Genomic DNA, 12500 nt, shown 5'->3' on the forward strand with positions numbered 1-12500 from the left:
ATTTCGAACAACCGTCCTAGCAGACATGTTTGCCCAGGCGGCCACAATCCACTCGCAAATCGTAGCATAAAAAATCTAACGGTTGTTGTGGTTCTCAAGCCTCCGGGAATGACAGCAAGCTGCGAGTTGATATATATAATGTAATGTGTTGTGGTGTGGTATAAATATCTACTCTCGTTCTCTATCTCTCGTTCTCTATCGTTCTCGTTCTTGTTCTCTATCTCGCTTTTGTTCTCTATCTCTCGCTCTTGTTCTCTATCTCTCGTTCTCTATCTCTCGCTCTCTATCTCTCGTTCTCTATCTCTCGTTCTCTATCTCTCGTTCTCTATCTCTCGTTCTCTATCTCTCGTTCTCTATCTCTCGTTCTCTAGCTCTCGTTCTCTATCTCTCGTTCTCTATCTCTCGTTCTCTATCTCTCGTTCTCTATCTCACGTTCTCTACCTCTCGTTCTCTACCTCTCGTTCTCTATCTCTCGTTCTCTATCTCTCGTTCTCTATCTCTCGTTCTCTATCTCTCGTTCTCTATCTCTCGTTCTCGTTCTCCGTCTCTCGTTCTCTATCTCTCGTTCTCGTTCTATATCTCTTGTTCTCGTTCTCCATCTCTCGTTCTCTATCTCTCGTTCTCCATACTGGATTATAAGGCGCTCTGCCTATTTTGGAGAAAATGTAAGAAAAACGTGTGCGCCTTATATTAGGGAAAATACGATAATTTCATATTTAGCATTTACAAAGACAGGCATACTAACTTCCTAATGATATTGACCCTAATATTGTGCTTTTGATTCATACAGTATTTCAGAACTACCACGTGTGATGATTTTTCTCAAGATTTTCCCTTCAAAGTAACATGTTAGTTCTCTCAATCAAAACTATGAATATTGAGGTGAAATTTTGTGAATAAAGGGAAGCTTACACACGAGATATTGTAAAATTCAACAATTTTAAGGTGATTTTAAGGGTGCGGCTTATTTGCGCGAGTGGCTTATATGTGAGTGAATACAGTGTGACTTTTTACTTTCAAAAAATAACTTGACCAGAACTGCTAATAACACATTTTTTTGTTTGTAGACTGTCTATGAAAACAGAATATACAACCTGAGAATCGAATGTGGACCCAAATATCCATATTATCCTCCAATTGTGCGATTTGTGAACAAGATTAACATGATCGGAGTACATGCATCAAATGGTGTTGTAAGTACTATGTAGATTTCAACAAGCACGCTACAGTATTTCTGCGGCATTGATTTAGGAGCGGCAATACACTTCTCCTTCAAATGTACTTTTTACGATATTTCTTCACGTACCTCTTATCTGCAGACATGTATAGTTCCAGTAGATGGTCCTAGTTTCAGTGTAGTACATTAGTACATGGTTTAGAACTCCTGAATACCTTGCGATACAGGGCTCACAACAATGATTATCTTAAAATATTGTAATACAGCAATTATCGGGTCATCATTGTTGGATATTCAACAATACAACCAACATACGGAAAATGAGTTCTCTTCATCCTTCAATTGCGAATTGAAGAAAGTTAACCACTAGACGTCCAATCCATTTGAAGTGGGTGGGTGTCAGCGAATGAACAAACATTCATCCCTTACCACCAGTGTTAAGACCTACCGTATGCATGCATGTACATCTATGTGTATGTATGAATATATGTATGTATGTATGTATGTATGTATTTGTGTGTATGTGTGTGTATGTATTTGTGTGTGTATGTGTGTGTGTATGTGTGTGTATGTATTTGTGTGTGTATGTGTGTGTATGTATTTGTGTGTGTATGTGTGTGTATGTATTTGTGTGTTTGTATGTATTTGTGTGTTTGTATGTATTTGTGTTTGTATGTATTTGTGAGTATGTATGTATTTGTGTGTATGTATGTATTAGTGTGTCTGTATGGGTATGTATGTATTTGTGTGTATGTATGGGTATGTATGTATTTGTGTGTATGTATGGGTATGTATGTATTTGTGTGTATGTATGGGTATGTATGTATTTGTGTGTATGTATGTATTAGTGTGTCTGTATGGGTATGTATGTATTTGTGTGTATGTATGGGTATTGTTAGACTAAACTATTTCACCTGACTCCAATTCCTTAACTCTGTAGTCTCCAGTCTAACAATGGAGCGTGTTCAGCATCGGAGGAGACAAACCAGGGTTGAGCGAGTTTATCCACAGATGGTTTATTCCATTCAAATTGATTCATACAGAGCTCCGGGTCTCCCTCCCATAGAATAAGCCCGCTGAGTGTTGATGTCCCAAAGCGGAGGATGGAAAAGACATTGTCCAAACCCGCGTTTGCCCAGTTATAGTATAACAAAAATGCATATTCATTCGCTGATTAATAATGAGATGTGGGCTGGTCCAGGGCTGCTGTGAGGGGGGGTTTCTCTGGGCTCCACATCTTCCAGCCTCGAATCCACATCATCCAGACCTCTGTCTCCGCTGGTCCTATAAAGTCCCGACCCTCTGCCCTGCTCTTTGTTCCTCTGCCCTTTGAAGTCCTCCATCTGGTCTCTTATCAGTGTGAATCCCACCTTGAAACAAGAATCTCAGGAAGAGCCTTTTGTTAACATTGTAGTCGAGGCGTCTCGGACCCATCCTTCTGTTCATATTGTAATTGAATTGAGAACAGGAGCCCAACTCTTCAGTGGCGATACTAAAACAAGACCGCCACAAAAAGAATGAGTAAAATGTGATATCAAAATGAAACAGCTATACTAAAAAGAATGAGTAAAATATGTCAGATTCTTCAGTATGTATGTATTTGTGTGTATGTATGGGTATGTATGTATTTGTGTGTATGTATGGGTATGTATGTATTTGTGTGTATGTATGGGTATGCAGTGATAATTTTACAATTGGCACACTGCGAGTCCCAGGGATTCGCTTGTCTGAAAACTGTGCGTCCCAGGAAACTTGTCACGAGTCCCAACATACTACGGATGCAAATAAAACATAAACAACGATATATAAACATTCAGATTTAATTTATTTATTATATGGTTTAGGGTTAGGGTTTATTTATCATTGTACTAGTCTTTCAGCTCGTAGATCCTCCTCTCTTTGCAGCCTTTCCACTTTTCCAGGGCCTTTTGATGGTTCACACTTTTAGCCAGCTGCACTACCATCAGTTTGTGCTGAGTTTCCACTTGCAGCCTGTTTCTTTTCTTTGTGAGGATTCTGTTCTGCACAAAAAACCTCTCTCACAGCCATTCGTGCATTTAGCTGCCGCAATCAATCCATTTACCTGCTTGTTATCCGTACAAACAGCACAGTACATGAAATTATTTTCCTTGTCATATCGTAACCACGCGAACAGCTGCAACCAAGTCTTTTGAAATGTGCGTATTTTTCCTTGCTTACCCCGTTTTGCTTCATGATCATCGACCGAATCTTCTGCAGTTCTTTTCTTACTAGTTGTATTTTTAACTGCGAAATAACTATCCAGACTGTTTTGCTTTTTCTGAAACATTTTTTATCTTTCTTACACTATTACGAAACTCTTGCTATCGCATCCTCTCCTTCGTCTGCTAGCGTCTGCTAGTCTCGTTCACGCGAGAATTATTTCGCAAAGATTATGTGGAATAAATTGGTTTGCTATCGGATATATATGTGTTTTGGTTGTTTTTTTTTGATAAAAATTTCTTTGCGTCCGAAAAAAGCACATTACTTGAAATTGTGCGTCTGGAAGAAAAGCTGTGCGTATCAGACGCAGGACGCAGAGGTAACGAGAACACTGGGTATGTATGTATTTGTGTGTATGTATGGGTATGTATGTATTTGTGTGTATGTATGTATTTGTGTGTATTTGTGTGTATGCGTGTGTATGTATGTATTTGTGTGTATGTATAAATTTGTGTGTATGTATTTGTGTGTATGTATTTGTGTGTATGTATTTATTTGTATGTATGTATGTATTTGTGTGTATGTATGAATTTGTGTGTATGTATTTGTGTGTATGTATTTGTGTGTATGTATTTATTTGTATGTATGTATGTATTTGTGTGTATGTATGTATTTGTGTGTATGTGTGTGTATGTGTGTATGTGTGTGTATGTATGCATTTGTGTGTATGTATGTATTTGTGTGTATGTATGTATTTGTGTGTATGTATGTATTTGTGTGTATGTATGTATTTGTGTGTATGTATGTGTGTGTATGTATGTGTATGTATGTATTTGTGTGTATGTATGTGTATGTATGTATTTGTGTGTATGTATGTGTATGTATATGCATGTACGTGTATGTATGTATTTGTGTGTATGTATTTGTGTGTATGTGTGTATGTATGTATTTGTGTGTATGTATGTATTTATATGTACCGTATTTTCACGAATATAAGGCGTACCTAAAATCTTTTTTTTTTTTCAAAAGCTGACTATGCGCCTTATAATCCGGTGCGCCTTATATATGGATCAATATTGAGCCGCGAAAGTTCTCGCAATTTACGGTAAGCAGCCACCGACTCCATTTTTCTCCGTAGAAGATGAAGTACGCTGTGCGTGCTGGGAAATATTAAACAACGATTCACTTTCATTTGTGCGTTTGTATAAAGACCCTGAAATGGGTCCTATTAAGAGACATGCTCACAACGCAGAGTTTAAACTCAAGGCGATCAGTCATGCAGTAGAACACGGAAATAGAGCAGCAGCAAGAGAGTTTAACATTAATGAATCGATGGTGCGGAAGTGGAGGAAGCATGAGGATGGGCTGCACCTAGTTAAGAAGACTCAACAAAGTTTCCGTGGCAATAAAGCGAGATGGCCACAGTTAGAGGACACACTTGAACAGTGGATTGTTGAACAAAGAGCAGCAAGTAGAAGTGTCAGTACAACCACTATTCGAATGAAGGCAACAGCGCTGGCAAGGGAACTTAACATTAAAAAATTCAGAGGTGGTCCTTCTTGGTGCTTTCGGTTTATGAAAAGATGTAATCCCTCCATCCGTACACGAACTACTGTTTCACAGCAACTGCCAGCTGACTTTCAGGAAAAACTTCCACCCATGGATATTTTCAAGAGGAAAACTTTACTCAAAGAAAACTTTCCAGCTGGCATAGTCATCAATGCTAACCCGAAGGGATGGATGGATGAAGAACAGATGAGTGAATGTTTGAGAGAAATTTATGTGAAGAGACCGGGTGGCTTTTTTAAAACAGCTCCGTCCTTCTTGATCTACAACTCCATGCGCTCACATATCACCAATAATATCAAAAAAACAAAGGAAGCACACTAATTCAGTGCTTGCCGTCATTCCAGGTGGATTGAGAAAATAACTCCAGCCACTAGATGTTGGTGTAAACAGAGCATTCAAAGCCAGAATGCATACTGCATGGGAGCAGTGGATGACAGAAGACGAACACACATTCACCAAGATGGGGAGACAGCGCCGGACGACATACGCCACCATCTGTCAGTGGCTTCTAAATGCCTGGGCTGATATATCAGACTCAACTTTGGTCCGAGCTTTCAGGAAGACTGGAATTGTCCCTGAACTGCCAGACAACAACAGCAACACTGACTCGATTAATGACGACCTTGATGAGACGTGTTGGATGGCCCATTCACTGATATGGTCAATTCGAACACTTCAGAAGAAGAATTTGAGGAATTCTTAGATGAGGAGCTAATAGAGTGAGGTTTATGTTTTTCTTTTGTGTGTTTACAGTTTACAGTTATTATCCTATTGCTTTATTGTTATTGTTTTTGCACATTACGGGTGTCACTATATTGCGATTGCACTAACGTTTAATTTACCATAACAGTATCAGACGGTTTTTTGTGTGTTGACTAAATGGAGGAAAAGTAAAATGTTTTGCCTTGCTGTTGTTCAAAGATGTTAAAGATGTGTCACGAAAATGCTTTACCTCAAAGAAAATAATAAATACAGCTGTTTATTCATTTTGGGAGTGAATAGAGTTGTGGAAAGCTTGTTTGTAATTTATTAATAAAGTTTGACCTATGACTGTTTTGTTGACATTCTCTTTAGCACGGCACCATCTAACGGTTGCATAACGTAACTACAGCCTCTACTGCCGCGCCTTATAATCCAGTGCGCCTTATGTATGGAAAAAGTTTTAAAATGTCATTTATTGAAGGTGCGCCTTATAGTCGTGAAAATACGGTATATGGATGTGTGTATGTATGTTTGTGTATGTGTATGTATATGTATATATATGTGTGTGTGTGTGTGTGTGTGTGTATACACGTGTGTGTGTGTGTATACACGTGTGTGTGTATACACGTGTGTGTGTGTATACACGTGTGTGTATACACGTGTGTGTGTGTATACACGTCTGTGTGTGTGTATACACGTCTGTGTGTATATATACACGTGTGTGTGTGTGTACACGTGTGTGTGTATACACGTGTGTGTGTATATATACACGTGTGTGTGTGTATACATGTGTGTGTGTATATATACACGTGTGTGTGTGTGTGAATACACGTGTGTGTGTGTATATATATACACGTGTGTGTATACACGTGTGTGTGTATATATACACGTGTGTGTGTGTATACACGTGTGTGTGTGTATACACGTGTGTGTGTGTATACACGTGTGTGTGTATATATACACGTGTGTGTGTATATACACGTGTGTGTATATACAGGTGTGTGTGTGTATATACACGTGTGTGTGTATATACATGTGTGTGTATATACACGTGTGTGTGTATATACACGTGTGTGTGTATATACACGTGTGTGTGTATACACGTGTGTGTGTATATACACGTGTGTGTGTATATACTATATGCACGTGTGTGTGTATATACACGTGTGTGTGTATATACACGTGTGTGTATATACACGTGTGTGTGTATATACACGTGTGTGTGTATATACACGTGTGTGTGTATACACGTGTGTGTGTGTGTATATACATGTGTGTGTGTGTGTATATACACGTGTGTGTGTGTATATATACATGTGTGTGTGTGTGTATATACACGTGTGTGTATATACACGTGTGTGTGTATATATACACGTGTGTGTGTATATACACGTGTGTGTGTATATATACACGTGTGTGTATATACACGTGTGTGTATATACACGTGTATATACACGTGTGTGGATACACGTGTATGAATACACGTATATACACGTGTGTGTGTGTATACACGTGTGTGTGTATACACGTGTGTGTGTATACACGTGTGTGTATACACGTGTGTGTGTATACACGTGTGTGTGTATATACACGTGTGTGTATACACGTGTGTGTGTATACACGTGTGTGTGTATACACGTGTGTGTGTATACACGTGTGTGTGTATACACGTGTGTGTGTATACACGTGTGTGTGTATACACGTGTGTGTGTATACACGTGTGTGTGTATACACGTGTGTCTGTATACACGTGTGTCTGTATACACGTGTGTGTGTATACACGTGTGTGTGTATACACGTGTGTGTATACACGTGTGTGTATACACGTGTGTGTATACACGTGTGTGTATATACACGTGTGTGTATACACGTGTGTGTATACACGTGTGTGTGTGTATATACATGTGTGTATATACACACACAATGAGAGAGGGAGACAGCGAGAGAGGGAGACAGCGAGAGGGAGACAGCGAGAGACCGAGAAAGGGAGACGGCTAGAGACCGAGAGAGAGAGACGGCGAGAGACCGAGAGAGGGAGACGGCGAGAGACCGAGAGAGGGAGACGGCGAGAGACCGAGAGAGGGAGACGGCGAGAGACCGAGAGAGGGAGACGGCGAGAGACCGAGAGAGGGAGCCGGCGAGAGACCGAGAGAGGGAGACGGCGAGAGACCGAGAGAGGGAGACGGCGAGAGACCGAGAGAGGGAGACGGCGAGAGACCGAGAGAGGGAGACGGCGAGAGACCGAGAGAGGGAGACGGCGAGAGACCGAGAGAGGGAGACGGCGAGAGACCGAGAGAGGGAGACGGTGAGAGACCGAGAGAGGGAGAGGGCGAGAGACCGAGAGAGGGAGCCGGCGAGAGACCGAGAGACGGAGACGGCGAGAGACCGAGAGAGGGAGACGGCGAGAGACCGAGAGAGGGAGACGGCGAGAGACCGAGAGAGGGAGACGGCGAGAGACCGAGAGAGGGAGACGGCGAGAGACCGAGAGAGGGGGAGGGGGGAGGGGAAGGGAGAGGGGGAGGGAGAGGGGGAGGGGGAGGGAGAGGGGGAGGGAGAGGGAGAGAGGGAGGGAGAGGGAGAGGGGGAGGGAGAGGGGGAGGGAGAGGGGGAGGGGGAGGGAGAGGGGGAGGGAGAGGGGGAGGGAGAGGGGGAGGGAGAGGGGGAGGGAGAGGGGGAGGGAGAGGGGGAGGGAGGGAGAGGGGGAGGGAGAGGGGGAGGGAGAGGGGGAGGGAGAGGGGGAGGGAGGGGGAGGGAGAGGGCGAGACCGAGAGAGAGAGAGAGACGGTGAGACCGAGAGAGAGAGAGACGGCGAGACCGAGAGAGAGAGAGACGGCGAGACCGAGAGAGAGAGAGACGGCGAGACCGAGAGAGAGAGAGACGGCGAGACCGAGAGAGAGAGAGACGGCGAGACCGAGAGAGAGAGAGACGGCGAGACCGAGAGAGAGAGAGACGGCGAGACCGAGAGAGAGAGAGACGGCGAGACCGAGAGAGAGAGAGACGGCGAGACCGAGAGAGAGAGAGACGGCGAGACCGAGAGAGAGAGAGACGGCGAGACCGAGAGAGAGAGAGACGGCGAGACCGAGAGAGAGAGAGAGACGGCGAGACCGAGAGAGAGACGGCGAGACCGAGAGAGAGACGGCGAGACCGAGAGAGAGAGAGAGACGGCGAGACCGAGAGAGAGACGGCGAGACCGAGAGAGAGAGAGAGACGGCGAGACCGAGAGAGAGAGAGAGACGGCGAGACCGAGAGAGAGAGAGAGACGGCGAGACCGAGAGAGAGAGAGAGACGGCGAGACCGAGAGAGAGAGAGAGACGGCGAGACCGAGAGAGAGAGACGGCGAGACCGAGAGAGAGAGAGAGACGGCGAGACCGAGAGAGAGAGAGAGACGGCGAGACCGAGAGAGAGAGAGAGACGGCGAGACCGAGAGAGAGAGAGAGACGGCGAGACCGAGAGAGAGAGAGAGACGGCGAGACCGAGAGAGAGAGAGAGAGACGGCGAGACCGAGAGAGAGAGAGAGAGACGGCGAGACCGAGAGAGAGAGAGAGAGACGGCGAGACCGAGAGAGAGAGAGAGACGGCGAGACCGAGAGAGAGAGAGAGAGAGACGGCGAGACCGAGAGAGAGAGAGAGACGGCGAGACCGAGAGAGAGAGAGAGACGGCGAGACCGAGAGAGAGAGAGAGACGGCGAGACCGAGAGAGAGAGAGAGACGGCGAGACCGAGAGAGAGAGAGAGACGGCGAGACCGAGAGAGAGAGAGAGAGACGGCGAGACCGAGAGAGAGAGAGAGACGGCGAGACCGAGAGAGAGAGAGAGACGGCGAGACCGAGAGAGAGAGAGAGACGGCGAGACCGAGAGAGAGAGAGAGACGGCGAGACCGATAGACAGCGAGACCGATAGAGATAGTGAATTCATTGTGAATGTAACACTTCTGGCTCACTTGTAGATTTGGGGGAATTACAGTTTCGAACCTGATGATTTTGTTTACTGATGCGGGAATGTGCCAAAATGAATAGGCTGTGACTTAAAATAATAATCATTTAAAATGAAGAGGAAGTGACCTGGAAATGCACCCCAAAACCAGTGAGACTGGCCATGAATACAGTGGTATCTCTCCTTATGAATAATTAAAAATACAAAATATTAAGTTTCCGAAGGGCTTCGCTACGTAAAAAAGAGTTCAAACTTTAAATTTTTCATGTAAATGTAGCCCTGCTGTTTGTTACCTGACATGTCCATAATTTGCTGTTCTTTGTAGGTGGACATAAAGGCTCTGCCCTCCTTGTACAGATGGAAACACTCCAGCAAGATGTGTGACGTGCTCATGGAGATCAAACGCCACATGACATTAAAAGAAAACTACAAGCTTTCCCAGCCACCCGAGGGCCAAACATACAACTGATGCATCCGCCCGACCATTCCCTGTCATGCACATGCACAGAAAACATGCATGTGTACTTTACATTACATTCCACCTAATCAACACTCACTATACCACTCTAGCTTCACACGTAATTAAACGACTTCAAATTGAGCTCAGCTACCCATCCTGTACCACACAAAAGACATGACCCTCCAAGTTTCAATGGGGTTGCGTCCTTGCTTTGTTTTCCAGATTGTTAAATACCAATGTGGATACACATGTTGCAATACTAGATACTTCCTCAGTAGCGCTGGTTAAGGGTTATACAGTAATACCTTGAAATATGAGTTTAATGCGTTCCGGGACCAAGTTCATATGTCGATTTACAGAGTGCCAACGAGTCTGAAATTATCAATTATTTGGGTCCTCTGCCGGCAAAGCGTACTTTGTGGAGAAGCACTACCAATTTCGTCATACGTAGCTAGGTATGATGACAATTAGGCTTTTGTCGAGTCAATGAAGATGACAAAGCCTATGTATGATTATTACTCGTATCTCAAATCAACTTTTCCCATAGAAATGAACTGAAACTATCACTTATTTGAGTCCTTTGCTGGCAAAGCGCATTTTGTGGAGAAGCACTACCAATTTCGTCATACGCAGCTGGGTATGATGACAATTAGGCTTTTGTCGAGTTAATGATGATGACAAAGCCTATGTATGATAATTACTCGTATCTCAAATCAACTTTTCCCATAGAAATTAACTTAATACAAATAAATTTGTTTCCACTCACTGAAAAAAGACCCAAAAAATGATATTACAATGGAAAATCATTTTCATTGGTTCTAATTCACCAACTACTAACAAGTAACTACAGTGGAACATCCGCCTACGATCAGCTCGACCCACCATCAGCTCTACCTACGACATGCTCGAGATACGATGAAAATTTCGATCGAATAATTCGCCCTAGATACTATCAAAATTTCGAGATGTGACCAAGCCAGTTGGCCATGGCACTGTCTTACCGCATCTCTTTTTTTGTATAAAATATGTCTACGAGCACGGGGCGTAGCTTTGCATTTCCACCATCCTTAAGCAGAAGGACGCAATTAAGGAGAAGTTGCCTTCCAAAGGACTAACTATAATTTCCCACCACCGCAGTGACATTTATGACAAGATGGAGAGCTGGAGAGATGGAACTATGTTTTATCCACAATAAAATAAGTTTTATTGTGGATAAAAGATAGTTCCAATTCGAAAGCTGCGGTGGAATTTATCAAGATTTTTGCCTCAATTATCACCCAGGAAAGTTACAACGTAGTGGCAAGAGTTTTCTGATTTTGTAGAAAAGAGGCACCCTGGCAAGCTGGCAATTGTTCGTTCGTTATCATATTGTGATGACATTTGTGCGTGTTATTTTCGGAACAGAATTAGAGTTCAGTTTTGTGTAAAGTTACATTAAACATATGTTTGAGTGTGTCTGTATATATTAATCCAAGTTAATTTAAATTTGTTCGGTTAGGAGTGTGTTGCCGAGGATAAAGTCCCCCCGGTCGACCCCCTCTCCTCCGCCTGCTTCTACATATGTGTATGTCCATCTGTTTATCCTCCGCGTCTAATTTTATAGTTCTATTAAACACATTTTAATACAATTAAACCACTTATTTGTTACTTTGTCATTTTATGGTGAATTAGAACAAATAAAAGTTTTTCCAATCCAATATCCTGTTTTTGGTGTTTTTTCAGAGGGTAGGAACGAATTAATTTGTTTTTAGTTAATTTCAATGGGAAACGTTCGCTTGAGTTACGAAAAGCTCGACATACGACCTGAGTCCCGTAACGGATTAAGATTGTATGTCGAGGTACCACTGTATCTAGTGCAGGGGTTGGGAACCTTTTTGATGGAGAGACAAACAATTCATATTTTCAAATGTTATTCCTTCAGAGCCATACTCTAAATTTAAAAGTACAATTATACTAAAATGTGTGCTATTTGTGGTAATATCACCACTTTTAAAGTACAAATTTTCTCAGATCTTTTGCTCAGATCGCGCTGTTGCTAATCAATGGGAACATGCATGCAGAAGAATCTAATGGAATAAAATATTTAAAGCCACACTAGAGGTAGTGTCGGCACCACAATGATCACCTAACGCTTCTATTGATGCATTCAAGACTGACCTTTCTCAACACCGTTTTTATTTCACCCCTCAGTTTAGAGGAGCTAAATTTCAGTTTAAGAGAGCTAAATTTATGTACTTTTTTTTCTTCTGTATTGGCTATTTTTGCCTCACTTCCAACTTTATTTTTAGCCAGAGTTTTTAAAAGGAAAATATCTAGGGTTGTTTGGTTTTGTCACCCCTTCAAAATATTACGAAAATGACGCACACAAATGTCCTCACAATAGAATAACGCACAACCACTTGCCAACTTGTAACAGGTGCATCTCCCGTTTTGAGGCAGATCCGTCACATGTACACCACTCTTGTATTTTTATTATTTTGT

The 12500-nt window shown here is 42.8% G+C and overlaps 1 protein-coding gene across 1 annotated transcript in view; it reads left to right on the top strand.

Moving 5' to 3' along the window:
• Window positions 1–12500, top strand: part of LOC144211342 (ubiquitin-conjugating enzyme E2 variant 2-like) — a 32262-nt gene that overhangs the window by 18894 nt on the left and 868 nt on the right. The window contains exons 3-4 of the mRNA XM_077738505.1: window positions 1068–1193; window positions 9885–12500. The exon at window positions 9885–12500 is cut by the window's right edge and continues 868 nt beyond it. Coding sequence (XP_077594631.1) covers window positions 1068–1193; window positions 9885–10028 — 270 coding nt within the window. The 3' untranslated portion in view covers window positions 10029–12500. The remainder of the gene's footprint in view (window positions 1–1067; window positions 1194–9884) is intronic.

The sequence above is a fragment of the Stigmatopora nigra genome, chromosome 18 (genome assembly GCF_051989575.1).
Source record: "Stigmatopora nigra isolate UIUO_SnigA chromosome 18, RoL_Snig_1.1, whole genome shotgun sequence".
Taxonomy (NCBI): Eukaryota; Metazoa; Chordata; class Actinopteri; order Syngnathiformes; family Syngnathidae; genus Stigmatopora; species Stigmatopora nigra.